At 45.5% G+C, this 18,914-nt stretch overlaps 1 protein-coding gene across 5 annotated transcripts in view; it reads right to left on the bottom strand.

The window, feature by feature from the left end:
- Positions 1 to 18,914, bottom strand: part of WDFY3 (WD repeat and FYVE domain containing 3) — a 352,404-nt gene that overhangs the window by 199,713 nt on the left and 133,777 nt on the right. For all 5 annotated transcript variants that reach the window (XM_068233510.1, XM_068233509.1, XM_068233512.1 and 2 more), the window contains 2 exons: positions 16,598 to 16,790; positions 4,188 to 4,374 (listed from right to left, as the gene is read on the bottom strand). In XM_068233510.1, coding sequence (XP_068089611.1) covers positions 4,188 to 4,374; positions 16,598 to 16,790 — 380 coding nt within the window. The remainder of the gene's footprint in view (positions 1 to 4,187; positions 4,375 to 16,597; positions 16,791 to 18,914) is intronic.

The raw sequence follows: 18,914 nt of genomic DNA, 5'->3' as shown, positions 1-18,914 counted from the left end.
CACATAATAAGAGACAGCTTTTCACCAGTAAATGCACATAATGGCAAAAAGCCAGTGTCCTCAGTATATGTAGCCAGCAGATATATGTGCCCAGTATACGTAGCCAGAGGTATATGCCCCCAGTATATGTAGCCAGGGGTATATGTGTCCAGTATATGTAGGCAGGGGTATATGTGCCCAGTATATGTAGGCAGGGGTATATGTGCCCAGTATATGTAGCCAGGGGTATATGTGCCCAGTATATGTAGCCAGGGGTATATGTGCCCAGTATATGTAGCCAGGGGTATATGTGCCCAGTATATGTAGCCAGGGGTATATGTGCCCAGTATATGTAGCCAGGGGTATATGTGCCCAGTATATGTAGTCGGGTATATGTTACCAGTATATGTAGGCAGGGTATATGTGCCCAGTATATGTAGCCACGGGTATATGTCCCAGTATATGTAGTCAGGGTTATATGTGCCCAGTATATGTAGCCAGAGGTATATGTGCCCAGTATATGTAGCCAGGGGTATATGTAGTCAGGGGTATATGTGCCCAGCATATGTAGCCAGAGGTATATGTGCCCAGTATATGTAGGCAGGGGTATATGTGCCCAGTATATGTAGCCAGGTGTATATGTGCCCAGTATATGTAGCCAGAGGTATATGTGCCCAGTATATGTAGCCAGAGGTATATGTGCCCAGTATATGTAGGCAGGGGTATATGTGCCCAGTATATGTAGCCTGGGGTATATGTGCCCAGTATATGTAGCCAGGGGTATATGTGCCCAGTATATGTAGGCAGGGGTATATGTGCCCAGTATATGTAGGCAGGGGTATATGTGCCCAGTATATGTAGCCAGGGGTATATGTGCCCAGTATATGTAGCCAGGGGTATATGTGCCCAGTATATGTAGCCAGGGGTATATGTGCCCAGTATATGTAGCCAGGGGTATATGTGCCCAGTATATGTGCACAGTATATGTAGCCAGGGGTATATGTGCCCAGTATATGTAGGCAGGTGTATATGTCCCCAGTATATGTAGTCGGGTATATGTTACCAGTATATGTAGTCAGGGTTATATGTGTCCAGTATATGTAGCCAGAGGTATATGTGCCCAGTATATGTATCCAGGGGTATATGTGCCCAGTATATGTAGCCAGGGGTATATGTGCCCAGTATATGTAGCCAGGGGTATATGTAGTCAGGGGTATATGTGCCCAGCATATGTAGCCAGAGGTATATGTGCCCAGTATATGTAGGCAGGGGTATATGTGCCCAGTATATGTAGCCAGGTGTATATGTGCCCAGTATATGTAGCCAGAGGTATATGTGCCCAGTATATGTAGCCAGGGGTATATGTGCCCAGTATATGTAGCCAGGGGTATATGTGCCCAGTATATGTAGCCAGGGGTATATGTGCCCAGTATATGTAGTCAGGGGTATATGTGCCCAGTATATGTAGTCGGGTATATGTGCCCAGTATATGTAGGCAGGGTATATGTGCCCAGTATATGTAGCCACAGGTATATGTCCCAGTATATGTAACCAGGGGTATATGTGCCCAGTATATGTAACCAGGGGTATATGTGCCCAGTATCTGTGGCCAGAGGTATATGTCCCCAGTATATGTAGGCAGGTATATGTCCCCAGTATATGTAGTCAGGGTTATATGTGCCCAGTATATGTAGCCAGAGGTATATGTGCCCAGTAAATGTGGCCAGAGGTATATGTCCACAGTATATGTAGTCAAGGTTTTATGTGCCCAGTATATGTAGCCAGAGGTATATGTGCCCACAATAGGTAGCCAGGTGACCCCCCCCCCCAGCAGGAAGACAGCAGCGCAGTGGAGGGAGAGCTGTGGCATCAGCGGTGAAGGGGGGAAATTTCCCCCCCCCCCCTCTCACCTTAGTGCTCTTCCTCCCTCGCTCTCCCCTCCTGCAGTAGTGCTGTCTGACCGAGTGGCTGGCACTGGCAGGCGGCAGCGAGCGGAACTTACCTGCTGCGTCTCTCGTCGCAGGCGCCAGATGATTTGCCGCTACTCTGGTCTGATCTAGACCAGAGCAGCGGAACTTCCGGCGCTTGGCGCGAGAAGGAAGGCAGGTCCCGCTCGCTGCCAGCCACTCAGTCAGCACTAGATCAGGAGGAGACAGCTAAGGAGGGAGAGCACTAAGGTGAGAGAGGGGGGGGGGGGAGATTGCCCCCCTTCTTCACCGCTGCTCACAGCTCTCCCTCCACTGCGCTGCTGTTCTCCTACAACAGAGCGGCCGGCCGTTTGGCCGCCCTTACGGACGCTGCTGAATTCCTTACGGAATTCACGGGCAGCTTAATTTGCATCAAAATTTACGGGCTGCCCGTAAATTTACGGGCGGTTGGCAACACTGAGCAGGAGTGCTCCTGACTAAATTTGTAAGCAAGCCACGTAAGAAGCGAACAGACTCTGAACTATCCATCCACAGTTAAATAATAACACTACTAAAGCCAAAGCACAGTCCAGTGTGTTTGCACTGGGCAAAATAGATATACAACTGTCCACTTTCTCCTCAGATTGGTTTGCTTGCTTGAGTCTAGGGCATCAGGCATCTGTGTGATAAGCACCTTTTGTCAAAATATAATTGCTATAGCAGTCTGGTTACTGCAGCGTTCTGATAAAGAAGAAAATGTTGGGAACAACTGAAGCAACCATTTTCCCATCAGTATTGACATTTATCACTGCAGCAAAAAAAAAAAAAAAAGCTGAAGTCTGAATCTACCACATGCACAATAGCAAAGAGTTTTAAAAAGAACGGAATATATAAATACATGGAAATATGGTGATGTCCAAATGTTCAACTATGCAACAGCCTACAATTGCACTAGCACTTTGCCCCCCCCCCCCCCCCCCCGCTGCGTGGCCCTCAATCGCCAGACGCAGAGGGAGAAGCAAATCCACCGAGGGGCATGGAAGACACTGGGGAAGCTGTAAAACTCTTTTCCCCACTCCTGTTGTATTCCTCCCCCCCTCCCCCCTTCCTCCACTCTTCATCCATCCCACCCCCCTCCCTTCTGATTCCGCAGCGTAACATTCTGGATCCCCCTCCCTACACTGTGCATCCCTCCTGATCCCCAGCGTAAGACTGTAAATCCTCCCTCCCTCCACCGATCACCCACCCATTGCCGGCAGTGTCCCTGGCAGCGCTGTGAATAGGGCAGGGGTGTTTTACTCACCGAGGCTCTTTCCAGCGATGATCGAGTATTCTTCTCCGCATGCAGCTCCGCGCTACTGTATACAGTACCGGGGATGCGGCTGATGACGTCATTAGCCACATTCCCAGTACTGTATACAGTAGCCCGGAGCTGCATGCAGAGAAGAGTACTCGATCATCGCTGGAAAGAGCCTCAGTGAGTAAAACAACCCCTGCCCTATTCACAGCGCTGCCAGGGACACTGCCGGCAATGGGGGGGGGGGGGGGTGATCGCTAGAGGGAGGGGTATTTACAGTCTTACGCTGGGGATCAGGAGGAAGGGGGGGGATGCACAGTGGAGGGAGGGAGGATGAGCAGGTACAAATCTCCCTGGCTGCATTGACGAGCCTGGATCGTCCATACCACTTTCAGCAACTTTTAGCTGAATGAGCCAGGCTCGTTCTTACTGCTAGGGAGATTAAAAAAAACAATTACAGGCATTATCATATTTCCCAAAGAACCAGTCATTTTTCTATGATAACATATTAAAAAGTTAAAGTTTAACTTGTACTTAATGAATATTCCCAAATATAAAGCAGCATATAAACCAAGGTAGTTAGTTTTTCCTTCAAACACCAGAAAAAAAATTGTTTAGCTCTAGCATAAATCTAAGGTAGAAACCCAGGCTGCTACTATTAACATCTGGTCCCCCTCCCTCATCTATATCCCTACTCACTCCAACTGCATACCTGGTGATGCACCCTCACTCCTCCATACTGCGCACCTGGTGTCTAGTGGTTCACCCCCTCCCCACTACAGCAGACCTGGTGTGTATTGGTCCCCCCTTCTTCTCCCATAAAGCATACCTGGTGTCTAGTGTCTAGTCTTTAGACCTCAGTTAATGATGCCCACTTATCTTATTAGTTTTGACTGTTTCACAATCTGATCTTTTAAAAGACTGTTTAGACATCTATTTATACACACGTCTATTAATATGTGTTATAATATGCTGAAGACTTGATGAACTTTATAAGCCATTACCTCAGCAGGAGGTCAGAGAGGAAGGTGTAGCCTTGGCACGTCCTGAAGTCATCCAGCAATGTCTGAGACACGTCACTGGAGTCTTTGAGAAAACAGGAAAGACCAGCAAACATCTCCACTATTTCCAGTGGAGACAAATCATTTGATTGCTGCATATTCTGCACACATGTTGCCAGGCATTCTTTCTCTAAAAAAAAAAAAAAAAAAAAAAAAAAAATGTAAATCCACAAAACGAGGAAAATATATTTTGTATGCATACACAGTAAAAGTTTGTAGGGGATTGATGGGTTGAGGAGGAGCTAGAGGGGATATGAGTGAGCGCTCGGACCACGTGGAGTGGTATCGTATGCACCTGCGGCAATTTGTTTGCTTGTGATGGACATGCACGTGTGAGTTTTCTACTGTTGGTTTTTAAAGAGGAATTAAACTTTTAAAAACGGTATCAGACTATTGGAGTTTGATCTTCTAAATGCTAGCTATGATCCATTGGCTGGGACTTAAAGACGAACTCCAGTGAAAATAATGTAATAAAACAAAAGTGCTAAATTTTTACAATTATTATTATGTATAAATGCTTTAGTCAGTGTTTGCTCATTGTAAAAGCTTTCCTCTCTCTGATTTACATTCAGACATTTATCACATAGTGACATTTTTACTGCTGGCAGGTGATGCCACTGGAAGGAGATGCGGCTTGCTTTTTTGGCAGTTGGAAACAGTTATTTCTCACAATTCAACAAGGCTCCCACCAAGTGATGTCAGGACCTCAGAGCTGTGATGAGCTGACATCACACTGTGGGAGGGGCAAATTAGTGTTCGCTATGCACACAGATTGATGCTTTGTACAAAGCCACCAGCACATCGCTCTTCAGCATATCGTTTTCCACTTGTTCCACCTGCTTAGTTGCTGAGTGACGTAGACACGTCTGCACTTTATGACCTCCTTTCAGGGTCAAAAGCTACTACATCTGATGCAAGGGTGACATCACTCTTAGCTTGCTCATTCTATCAAGTATCGGTTGGATACATGCATTTCTGAACTGAAGCACACAGAGAAGATCCATGGTATGGTGAGATCATTGTGTTTATGTGGAACTGTGCAATCTTTTCAGCTTTGCCTCTCACTTAACAGTTTGATACTGCTGGACAGAGAGTTGTGCTTGGCTGATTGCTGGCTTTTTTGTTTCTATGAGATGCTGCACAACCAACTGACTATGGCCTCAATTCACTAAGCTTATCTCCTGTCTTTAATAAAGTTTCTAGAGTTGTTACCATGGTGATAAGGCATGTAGTATTCAGGAAACATTTTACCTTAGGCAAACCTAAAAAGTTAACTCTTCTGTCTTTAAGTTAACTCATCAATCCTTAAAGGGATACTGTAGGGGGGTCAGGGGAAAATGAGTTGAACTTACCCAGGGCTTCTAACGGTCCCCCGCAGACATCCTGTGTTGGCGCAGCCACTCACAGATGCTCCGGCCCCGCCTCCGGTTCACTTCTGGAATTTCAGACTTTAAAGTCAGAAAACCACTGCGCCTGCACGCCCGTGTCCTCGCTCCCGCTGATGTCATTAAGAGCGCACGGCGCAGGCCCAGTATGGTCTGTGTCTGCGCAGTACACTCCTGGTGACATCAGCGGGAGCGGGGACACGGGCGTGCAGGCGCAGTAGTTTTCTGACTTTAAAGTCAGAAATTCCAGAAGTGAACTGGAGGCGGGGCCGGAACATTGGTGAGTGGCTGCGACGACACAGGATGTCTGCGGGGGACCATTAGAAGCCCTGGGTAAGTTCAGCTCATTTTCCCCCCCGACTCCCCTACAGTATCCCTTTAAAATAACTCCAGAGTTAGAGACAGGTTGTTAATTAACTGCGTGTGAAAAGAACTACAGAGGAGGTAAATTAACTACAGAGGAGGTAACTTAAGGAATGAAGAGATAAGACAACTCTCATTTACCTCCACTTACCTCCACACAGTAAGAGAGTTATCTTAACTTTTCATTCCCTAAGTTACCTCCTCTTAGTTATTTTCACATGCAGTTAATTAACAGCCTGTCTTTAACTTTAGAATTCTGGAGTTAATTTAAGGAATGAAGAGTTAACTTTAGGTTTGCCTGAGGTAAAATGTTTCCTGAATACGACATGCTTCATCACCATGATGATCACTCTAGAAACGTTATTAAAGACAGGAGATAAATTGAGGCCATTATCTGTCTGTCTAGAACTGTGTTCTACTGTTTGTGAGCCCGGGGTCTTTATCAATTGGGAGATATTGTAAAATTGAACTGCCAAACTGAAGTTATGTTGCATTTTAGATCATTTTGCCCTCTATATTGGTAGTGTGTGCATGGAGACTGATGTGAGACGTGGTTGGTTGTTTGCTGGGATGACCATCTCAGTTTATTGTTAAAATGGTTTTATATTATACATGGAATAAATAAAAGTATTTTGATAATTTTGTAATCTTGCATGTAAGAGTAATTATTGGGATTACCCGTTGCATTCATGTCCTCTCCTAGTATAAATTGTGGTGGCAGTTCATGTCAGAGACCAGAGAATATTTGATTGCAAGTGCTGATTAACGAAAATTTTTACAGTGGACAATTTTTTCAGCAGCTTTTGAGAGACTGTGTTAAAGGAACTGTTTTGCGCACTAATATACATTGTTTGGCTTTTTATCTTCTTGCACTAACTAGTCAGTGTGTATTCCATTAAGGAATGACTAATCCACTCCAGCATGGAAAGTCTGTGTCAAGGCAAAGGAATGGATGACAATGGCCATTTCTCAGCTAAACAGTGAACTCATTTTCTAGCATTCCAAACCAAAAAGTCAGACTTTTGGGAATATCATTTTCAAATGACCCAACTGTTTGACACATTTCTTTATTACAGAGTCCTGTGCAGTCATTAAATCTCTGGTTTTACAATAACTGTAATGACAAACAAAATCTCACTTGGGAATTTATCAGAAACACAACTTTTATCACAAGCAGCTGACAAACAGTACGCTATTTTATAACTGCTGGCAAATGAAGTGTACATTTTCTGTTTCCTGTTAACTTGTCACTGAAACCTTAAGGCCCCGTTCACACTTGCGGTTTTGTCAAAACCGCACCGGATGTCCGGACCGCACCGGAGCCGGACCGGACCTGATCCGTACGGTTCCTATCCGGATCCGGTCCGGATCCGGTCCGTTTGCATCCGGTTTCCGTGCGGTGTGAACACGGTTGCGGTCCGGATCCGGTTTCTTAAGGAGATACCATCCTGTAAATACCTGGGGTCTGGGAGGTCAGCAGAAGGGTCTGGGGTCATTGTTGGAGACAGGTGGACGTGTGGAGACCATCCGTGGATACAGAGACTGCAGTTGGGACCATGGATCCAGGCATTTTTTACTCGTAAACCTGGGAATTCTCTCCTTCCTGTTGTTCGCCTCCTCGTTATCAGACATCAGACATGTTGCTGCCAAAACGAGCTCCAGCATGAAATCGTTGCTGCCCCACTCTTTGAACGCTTGGCCCATGTGGTCCCCATCCAAAATGCATAGGAAGTGGGGTAGAACGTCCGGTTTTTGTAGCCAGTGTGTTGTGCGCTCTCCGGCTCTCATTGCTTTGTATTGGCCGGATGGTGCAGTCCGGCTCCGCTCCGGATACGGCTGCCGGAGGAGCCGGACCAAAAAATAGCGCATGTTGGAACGGACGCCGGAGTCCGGATCCGGTCCGGATCCGGTCCGGCTCCGGTCCGGCAGAACGGACGCATGTGAACGGACGCATAGGCTTTCATTGCTATTGCCGTGCGTCCGTTCCGTCCGTTCTGCAAGCGGTCCGGCTCCGGCACGGCGATTCCGGACGGCCACCGCTAATGTGAACCGGGCCTAAGGCTGCTTCCACACAGGGACATTACAGGCGCACGTTAGTGCAGCCTGTAACGCTCCCCCAACGTACTGCAATGTAACACAAGTGGGCTGTTCACACTGCCCACGTTGCGTTACATGTAACGCTGCACGTTGTAGTGAAAGTGCAGCATGCTGTGCGTTCTAGCGGCTTCAGCCGCGTTAGACTGCTTGCACATTCTCAGTGGGGGGCGGAGAGGAGGCGGGGAGATGCCACTACAGTAGCCACGCACATGGCTACTTAATATGCACTGCACTGGCGGCCGCTGATTGGCCGGCGGCACCACGTGATGCGGAGTGTCTCGCTCCGCATCACATGGTCCCGCCGGCCAATCAGCGCCACCCTGGGAGACCTTATGCGGATAGAGCCGCCCAACGCGGCTCACTCTACCGTCCTCTCCCGCACCACCATACGTTGCGTTAGGTGCACGTTATGCGACCTTAACATAGCACCTAACGCAACGTCTTAGTGTGTTAGTAGCCTAAATGTAGAATGGACCATTAGAAACAGATTAGTTTATGAACTGTGCTACAACACCCCTCACAGTGTTTTGCTGTACTACCCAAAGTGGTTTATCAGGGTTAGGAAAAACAGATCTCAAGGTACAAGTAAAAGGTGATCTGAGTGAGCTTCTGAAAGCAATAATATCCCATTTCTGTAACCAGTTACATCTGCACATCAGTTTCCATATACAGTACATGGTGCATGGAATGTCTTGCACATGATCAATTCACAGCCATACAACACAGATGGCATCTCTGGCATTCCTTTACAGGTGCATCTTCCATCCAAATAAGCGATTTTGTCTGAGGATACTAAGCTTCTACTTCCTACACAGAGCAGCAAACTAAACTTGTAGGAAGATGGAAATGTAGGGATGCCCTGTATACCAAATGTTTGCTGCAATTGCTGCTATTGTCACTACTGACAACCATGGCAACACTACGTTGCCGTGGTTGTCAATATGGACAATTTCATAAAGTCTTAGTTCTTCAACAACACTGCAATATAAAATGACTTGTGCAGCATTATTAGTTTATTATTGAACAAATGTGGAGTTAAGCTTCAATAGTTTGGGATACATTACTAGTGTCATGCATAACGCAAGAACTGGATTAAAGACGAACTGTTACAACAAATAGCAGCATGAAGTTAATTATTCAGGATACCCACTTTTTATATGAAATATCCTGGTTTCAGCATCAGAAACACTTCCTATACCTATTACAACACATGTGAAAGGTCCGTTAATGAGAACCTGCATTGAAAGGAATACAGAGGCTATCATCTTTAATCCCTAATAAAAAAACCTCGGGCCGCCCATGAGGCAGAGTGAGGCAGGTTCCTCAGGCAGCCGAAGTTGGGGGGGGGGGGGGGGGGCACCGAGCTGGAGGGGGTAGCAGCCAGGAAAGGGGACAGGACCTCCCCGTCATCTGGGTCCCCCGGTCTGTGCTCTCCCTCCAGCTATTACCGCTGTGTACAAGTATCAGGCAGTGGGCAGGGAAGCGATTACTTACATCCTTACGTTCCACCACTGTGCCCGCTGCCCCCCTTCCTGGCTGCCTATACTGGGGGCAATTATACTACCTATTGGGGCCGGTATCGTCACAAGTTTGCCTCAGGTTGCAAAAAGTCTATAACCAGCCCTGCTAATAAACAATTCCAGTTGCCTGGCATAATGCTGAGCTTTTGTCTTTAGTAGTTTGTAATTCACACACACCTTGAGTTGAAGTATTAGAGGCAGTGCATCAGCACAGAAGTCATGGAATTTACATAGTTTATTATTACATAAAGACGGCAGCCTCTGTATTCCTCTCACTTCAGGTTACCTTTAATCAGTGCCTAATGAAGCGGAATACAATTTTCCATCCTACCAACTTTGCTTCAAAAGCTTCATTTCTGCACAATCCTTTCAGTAGGAGTCAGAAATTGACCAGGCAAGTTAAACACTGCGCAGTCGCAGGGACAGTGGCCAACGACTGGCTCTGTTGTCGAAGAAATGGAAACTTAGTCACTGTGAGGGACCAGAGGATCATTCCGTGGCAGCGCGGGCACAGGGCGGCTGCAGGGGGCCAGTAGAAGCCCCAGGTAATTTAAAACTTTTTTTTTTTTGTCACTTTAGGTTTGCGTTAAGTGCAATCTCTCCTGATCCCCCTGTTACTATATACTTCTCTACAGAGGTTTCCCATCTTTGTTACAGCCATACAATAGCTAAAGAGTAGAACTGGTTACAGAAATCGGATATTATTGCTTTCCATGTTTACAGAATGAAATCAAATAGTTCATTAACTTTTAAATATTCCCCAGTTTAAAGGGACTCCGAGCAGTGCAGAAACTATGGAAAGATGCATATCATTTTAAAGCGCTCTTTCTCCTCTTTCCAATGATATACAAACCACCACCCTACGCCTTTTAGTTTTCGCTATTTTCGCGAACGAAATTGCCGCGGCCGTGACTTCGATCGTGAAAATAGAGAAAACTAAAAGGCGCAGGGCGACGATTTAGGTGTCGCCAGAAAGAGGAGAAAGAGAGCTTTAAAATGATATCCATCTTTCCATAGTTACATTGTATTACACAGGGCGACTTTCTGCAGAATGGAGCTGCCGACTTTGAGAAAAAGTCGCCCTGGTAATACAATATAACTATGCAAAGATGGATATCATTTTAAAGCTCGCTTTCTCCTCTTTCTGGCGACACCTAAATCGTTGCCCTACGCCTTTTAGTTTTCTCTATTTTCGCGATCGAAGTCACGGCCGCGGCAATTTCGATCGCGAAAATCATGAAAACTAAAAGGCGTAGGGTGGTGGTTTATATATCGTTGGAAAGAGGAGATAAAATGATATGCATCTTTCCATAGTTTCTGCACTGCTCGGAGTCCCTTTAAGAGATCAGAAAATGGGAGGAGGGAGCAAATTAGAACAACTGGGTAACTGCCCATGTACTTTAGATGGAACCAGAGGAGGAAAACAAAGGCTGCTGTATTGCCATCATATTTACAAATGTTAAATATCTGGCTGTTGTGCTGATCTTCTAACTATAGTCCTGTCTGAGCCACACCTGCAACCACCATGAATCAGGACACCTTGTATACAGTACATTACTCTAGGAACATGAATCAGGCTGAAAATCAGCACAACAGGGAAACTGCATTTTACAAGGAAGTTAGCAAAAGCACCTTCCTTATTTCTCTCGTGTCAGGTTTCCTTTAACCACTTAAGGACTGCAGTCATAAAACCCCTTAAGGACCAGAGCCTTTTTTTCCATTCGGACCACTGCAGCTTTCACGGTTTATTGCTCAGTCATACAACCTACCACCTAAATGAATTTTACCTCCTTTTCTTGTCACTAATACAGCTTTCTTTCGGTGCTATTTGATTGCTGCTGCGAGTTTTACTTTTTATTATATTCATCAAAAAAGACATGAATTTTGTCAAAAAAAATGACTTTTTTAACTTTCTGTGCTGACATTTTTCAAATAAAGTAAAATTTCCTATACATTTGAGCACGAAAGTTATTCTGCTACATGTCTTTGATAAAAAAAAAACCATTCAGTGTAGATTTATTGGATTGGGTAAAAGTTATAGCGTTTACAAACTATGGTGCCAAAAGTGAATTTTCCCATTTTCAAGCATCTCTGACTTTTCTGCGCACCTGTCAGGTTTCATGAGGGGCTAAAATTCCAGGATAGTACAAATCCCCCCCAAATGACCCCATTTTGGAAAGAAGACATCCCAAAGTATTCAGTGAGAGGCATGGTGAGTTCATAGAAGATTTTATTTTTTGTCACAAGTTAGCGGAAAATGACACTTAACAAAAAAAAAAAAAAAAAGTTTCCATTTCTTCTAACTTGCGACAAAAAAAAATGAAATCTGCCACGGACTCACTATGCTACTCTCTGAATACCTTGAAGTGTCTACTTTCCAAAATGGGGTCATTTGTGGGGTGTGTTCACTGTCCTGGCATTTTGGGGGGTGCCTAATTGTAAGCACCCCTGTAAAGCCTAAAGATGCTCATTGGACTTTGGGCCCCTTAGCGCAGTTAGGCTGCAAAAAAGTGCCACACATGTGGTATTGCCGTACTCAGGAGAAGTAGTATAATGTGTTTTGGGGTGTATTTTTACACATACCCATGCTGGGTGGGAGAAATATCTCCGTAAATGACAATTGTTTTATTTTTTTTACACACAATTGTCAATTTATAGAGATATTTCTCCCACTCAGCATGGGTATGTGGAAAAATACACCCCAAAACACATTATACTACTTTTCCTGAGAACGGCGATACCACGTGTGGCACTTTTTTGCACCCTAACTGCGCTAAGGGGCCCAAAGTCCAATGAGTACCTTTAGGATTTCACAGGTCATTTTGAGAAATTTCGTTTCAAGACTGCTCCTCACGGTTTAGGGCCCCTAAAATGCCAGGACAGTATAGGAATCCCACAAATTACCCCATTTTAGAAAGAAGACACCCCAAGGTATTCCATTAGGAGGATGGTGAGTTCATAGAAGATTTTTTTTTTTTGTCACAAGTTAGCGGAAATTGATTTGAATTGTTTTTTTTCACAAAGTGTCATTTTCTGCTAACTTGTGACAAAAATAAAATCTTCTATGAACTCACCATACTCCTAACGGAATACCTTGGGGTGTCTTCTTTCTAAAATGGGGTCATTTGTGGGGTTCCTATACTGCCCTGGCATTTTAGGGGCCCTAAACCGTGAGGAGTAGTCTTTAAAACCAATTGTCGCAAAATGACCTGTGAAATCCTAAAGGTACTCATTGGACTTTGGGCCCCTTAGCGCACTTAGGGTGCAAAAAAGTGCCACACATGTGGTACCGCCGTACTCAGGAGAAGTAGTATAATGTGTTTTGGGGTGTATTTTTACACATACAGATGCTAGGTGGGAGAAATATCTCTGTAAATGACAATTATTTGATTTTTTTTTACACACAATTGTCCATTTACAGAGAGATTTCTCCCACCCAGCATGGGTATGTATAAAAATACACCTCAAAACACATTATACTACTTCTTCTGAGTACGGCGATACCACATGTGTGACACTTTTTTGCAACCTAGGTGCGCTAAGGGGCCTAACGTCCTATTCACAGGTCATTTTGAGGCATTTGGATTCTAGACTACTCCTCACGGTTTAGGGCCCCTAAAATGCCAGGGCAGTATAGGAACCCCACAAGTGACCCCATTTTAGAAAGAAGACACCCCAAGGTATTCCGTTAGGGGTATGGTGAGTTCATAGAAGATTTTTTTTTTGTCACAAGTTAGCGGAAGATGACACTTTGTGAAAAAAAAAAACAATACATATCAATTTCCGCTAACTTGTGACAAAAAATAAAATGTTCTATGAACTCACCATACTCCTAACGGAATACCTTGGGGTGTCTTCTTTCTAGAATGGGGTCATTTGTGGGGTTCCAATACTGCCCTGGCATTTTAGGGGCCCTAAACCGTGAGGAGTAGTCTTGAACCCAAATGTCTCAAAATGACCTGTGAAATCCTAAAGGTACTCATTGGACTTTGGGCCCCTTAGCACAGTTAGGCTGCAAAAAAGTGTCACACATGTGGTATCGCCGTACTCAGAAGAAGTAGTATAATGTGTTTTGTGGTGTATTTTTACATATAACCATGCTGGGTGGGAGAAATATCTCTGTAAATGACACATTTTTGATTTTTTTTTACACACAATTGTCCATTTACAAAGAGATTTCTCCCACCCAGCATGGGTATGTGTAAAAATACACCACAAAACACATTATACTACTTCTCCTGAGTATGGCGATACTACATGTGTGACACTTTTTTGCAGCCTAGGTGCGCTAAGGGGCCCAACGTCCTATTCACAGGTCATTTTGAGGCATTTGTTTTCTAGACTACTCCCTACAGTTTAGGGCCCCTAAAATGCCAGGGCAGTATAGGAACCCCACAAGTGACCCCATTTTAGAAAGACGACACCCCAAGGTATTCCGTTAGGGGTATGGTGAGTTCATAGAAGATTTTATTTTTTGTCACAAGTTAGTGAAAAATGACACTTTGTGAAAAGAACAATAAAAATCCAATTTCCGCTAACTTTTGACAAAACATAAAATCTTCTATGAACTCATCATACACCTAACAGAATACCTTGGGGTGTCTTCTTTCTAAAATGGGGTCACTTGTACTTGTGGGGTTCCTATACTGCCCTGGCATTTTACGGGCCCAAAACTGTGAGTAGTCTGGAAACCAAATTTCTCAAAATGACTGTTCAGGGGTATAAGCATCTGCAAATTTTGATGACAGGTGGTCTATGAGGGGGCAAATTTTGTGGAAACGGTCATAAGCAGGGTGGCCTCTTAGATGACAGGATGTATTGGGCCTGATCTGATGGATAGGAGTGCTAGGGGGGGTGACAGGAGGTGATTGATGGGTGTCTCAGGGGGCGGTTAGAGGGGAAAATAGATGCAATCAATGCACTGGGGAGGTGATCGGAAGGGGGTCTGAGGGGGATCTGAGGGTTTGGCCGAGTGATCAGGAGCCCACACAGGGCAAATTAGGGCCTGATCTGATGGGTAGGTGTGCTAGGGGGTGACAGGAGGTGATTTATGGGTGTCTCAAGGTGTGATTAGAGGGGGGAAATAGATGCAAGCAATGCACTAGCGAGGTGATCAGGGCTGGGGTCTGAGGGCGTTCTGAGGTGTGGGCGGGTGATTGGGTGCCCGCAAGGGGCAGATTAGGGTCTAATCTGATGGGTAACAGTGACAGGTGGTGATAGGGGGTGATTGATGGGTAATTAGTGGGTGTTTAGAGGAGAGAAGAGATGTAAACACTGCACTTGGGAGGTGATCTGATGTCGGATCTGCGGGCGATCTATTGGTGTGGGTGGGTGATCAGATTGCCCGCAAGGGGCAGGTTAGGGGCTGATTGATGGGTGGCAGTGACAGGGGGTGATTGATGGGTGGCAGTGACAGGGGGTGATTGACAGGTGATCAGTGGGTTATTACAGGGAAGAACGGATGTAAATAATGCACTGGCGAATCGATAAGGGGGGGGGTTTGAGGGCAATCTGAGCGTGTGGGCGGGCGATTGGGTGCCCGCAAGGGTCTAATCTGATGGGTAACAGTGACAGGTGGTGATAGGGGGTGATTGATGGGTGATTGATGGGTAATTAGTGGGTGTTTAGAGGAGAGAATAGATGTAAACGATGGATTTGGGAGGTGATCTGATGTCGGATCTGCGGGCGATCTATTGGTGTGGGTGGGTGATCAGATTGCCCGCAAGGGGCAGGTTAGGGGCTGATTGATGGGTGGCAGTGACAGGGGGTGATTGACGGGTGATTGATGGGTGATTGACGGGTGATTGACAGGTGATCAGGGGGGATAGATGCATACAGTACACAGGGGGGGGGAGGGTCTGGGGGGGTCTGGGGAGAATCTTAGGGGTGGGGGGGGTGATCAGGAGGGAGCAGGGGGCAGTTTAGGGACTAAAAAAAAAATAGCGTTGACAGATAGTGACAGGGAGTGATTGATGGGTGATTAGGGGGGTGATTGTGTGCAAATGGTGGTCTGGGGGGTGGGCAGGGGGGGGTCTGAGGGGTACTGTGGGCGATCAGGGGGCAGGGGGGGGGCAGATCAGTGTGTTTGGGTGCAGACTAGGGTGGCTGCAGCCTGCCCTGGTGGTCCCTCGGACACTGGGACCACCAGGGCAGGAGGCAGCCTGTATAATACACTTTGTAAACATTACAAAGCGTATTATACGCTTCCTATCCGGGGATCGTCGGGTTAACAACCCGCCGGCGCTTCCGATTGGCCGGCGGGTTGACGTCGCGGGTGGGCGGAGCCTATTGCCGGTGGATGCGCGGGCATCGCAGCGCGCGATCCCCGGCCAGAGAGTGCCCCAGGACCTGACGCCAATCTGCGTTACGTGGTCCTGGGGCTGCCACTTTGCCGCCGCCAATATGAAGTAGGCGGTCGGCAAGTGGTTAAGACAAATGCTACAGGGTTGCTTCTTAAATGGAGATCTTACCACTGCTTATAATCTGGTGTAGCTGCTGTTATGTCACATTAAACAAACTACAACTGATCAGAAGACCAGTGCCATCTTATTTCACACTGTTATGACTTGATAATGTAGAGATAAAGCCAATGCCATGGTTCAAAGACTGTAAATAGTCCAAGCACTGTGTGGCTTGTGATCATAGTTAGATTTGGGCCCCGTTTTCACTTACGCCAGCATCAGTTTGTCACTTGTGCTGAAGTGAGTACGCAACAGAATCCCTGTAGCCGTGCCATGGATGCAATATGCGAGAAAATGCAGTCGCCGCTACTTTTTTTCCCAATGTGCGAATTCTCAACGTGCCATTCCCCGCCCAATTTTGGATGCGTATAAATGCTGCAAATTGCCCATAGAGCAAACGAGCCCTTGGAAGTTATTGTGTCACAATGCACACCTATAATTCTCATAGTGAAAGATAACCAAATAAGGACTCCCGATCACCTCTAGTCACTTCACTACTACAATCTAATCTATTATAACTTGCTTACCATGTATGTATTTCACCACATTCAAGCTTAGTCCATGTCGAGAAATGGTCATAAGGACCTCACCAGCACTTTTTCTCCAGGGAAGGTTGTATGGCGGGCACCAGGATGTTATTGCACTAAATAGGAGTTGAAGATCATCTTTCTGAGCCAACTCCTCAGCTGGAGATACATAGTTACACAACTTCACTAAAATCTGGAAAGGAGAATAGGCACTATTAGGTATACAATCATTTATACAATCAAAATGCAAAGCAACCCCCTCAAAATGTGAATACCAAAAGAAACTGCAAAATGTGCACAACTTCACGGCTTTCAAATTTTCAATTAGGGATTCAGCAGACAAAAGTTTGGCCACTACTTCCTCTCCATACAGACTACCTGCTCACCTGTGTCTCCCATTCCCTCTCCATCTCCTCTTCAAACATTTCAGTACCTGAAGGTTCTGAAGTAGAGATGATCAATGAGATGTTAGTATTCTGAGTTCAGTTTGTTGCAAACTGCACACAGTGTAGAAATGAGTCACTCCAAAATCACTAGCAATGGTCTGGCGCATGTCGAAACTGTGTGCAACTTGCAGCACAATTGCAATAAAATCAGAAAATTTGCATCTCTGATCATATCTAGTTAACAGTGGAACAAAAGGTTTTAAATGTTATCTATGTCCAGCATCAAGAATATGGTGACTTTTTTTGGGTTACCAATATGACCCTATAATAAACAGCCTAATAAACAGCCTTGTGACAGCAGCAAGTCCCTAATATCTGGCACTGACAGGGATCGGCTGATGCCTAAAGTTGTCAAGCAGGAAAACAATGGCATGCTAACAAAACACTGCAAAACCTCACAATTCTAATATACTAAAACCAACACTGAAGAAAAAAAAAATCAATAATTAAAGGGTAACTGAACTAATAATATGGAGGTTGCCATATTTATTTCCTTTTAAGCAATACCAGTTGCCTGGCAAGCTTACTGGATCAACAAGTAGCTGGGTAAAACTGAATTTAAAGAGGAACAGTAGTAAAAATACAACACCTTTCACCTTTAGTACTGGCAGGTCATTTCTGCAGAAGGGGGTGCGGGGGGAAGTTCCACATATCCAATCAGTCTAGGCTAAGCATCAGTGGGAGGGAGAGGTTACATACAATATACAGTAATATATAGCTATAGGAAATGTTTCGGATAATAAAAATTACCAGGAAAATGACCATGAAAGTGGGTAGCCTGAAGAATTGACTGCATTCTACTATATGTAATTAGGGTGCCTCTTTAACCTCCCTGCCGTTCTAAAAATTAGCTGCGCACGGCAGGGAGGGTGTTTTTTCGTTTTGTTTTTTTTTAGCATGTAGCTAGCCTAGCGCTAGCTACATGCTTCCCCCCCTCCCTGCGGCATCCACCGGTATGCGCCGATCGCTGCATATGCCCATCCGGAAATCCCAAACGGGATTTCCATGAGGGCTTCCCCCGTCGCCATGGCGACGCGCGCGATGACGTCACCGACCCACCCCTCAGCGCTGCCTGGCACTGATTGGCCAGGCAGCGCACGGGTCTCGGGGGGGCACCCTCTGATGCAGCGGGTAGCGGCGAATCGGCACGGAGCGGCGGCGATCGTTAGTGACATGCAGCTAGCAAAGTGCTAGCTGCGTGTATAAAAAAAAAAAAATGCAAATCGGTCCAGCAGGGCCTGAGGAATCCTCCGCGGCAGGTTACCCCGAGCTGAGCTCGGGATAACCGGCAAGGAGGTTAAAGAGAACCTGAACTGAAAATAAAAAGTCAAAATAACCATACACACGTCATACTTACATCCCGTGTAGTCTACTTCTCAATCTCTTTCTCCTCTCCTGCGTCCTGTTTGTCCACTGTGATCAATGGAATTCTCTGTCCTCTATTTTAAAAATGGCCATTACCCCCTAACAGCTTCCTGGTCAGCACACTGGTAAACTGTAGTATCATTTACTTGAGCCATAGGGAAACATGGACATGACCTTGTACATTCAGTTGTAACTGATAGCTGCTGATATACAACTGACAACAACTGGTATATTTCAGTTCTGACAAAATATTGTCAGAACTGGAAGGGATCACTGCAAGAAGAAAATGGTTAGCTCCTGATAGGAACTGACGGTGAGGTATGTATGTAATATTCATTTGCAGCTACGTCATGTGTCTATTTTAAACAATTTTACTTGCTTCAGGTTCCCTTTCAAGACTTGTAATAAACATAAAATGTAGAGTCACAGCTGAGTATTTGAAATGAACACATAAATGTATAGTTTTGTTTTCATAGTGTAAGAGGAAAAATGTAACTTTATTAAAA

The sequence above is a fragment of the Hyperolius riggenbachi genome, chromosome 1 (assembly GCF_040937935.1).
Source record: "Hyperolius riggenbachi isolate aHypRig1 chromosome 1, aHypRig1.pri, whole genome shotgun sequence".
Taxonomy (NCBI): domain Eukaryota; kingdom Metazoa; phylum Chordata; class Amphibia; order Anura; family Hyperoliidae; genus Hyperolius; species Hyperolius riggenbachi.
This window is presented reverse-complemented; position numbering and strand designations above follow the sequence as displayed.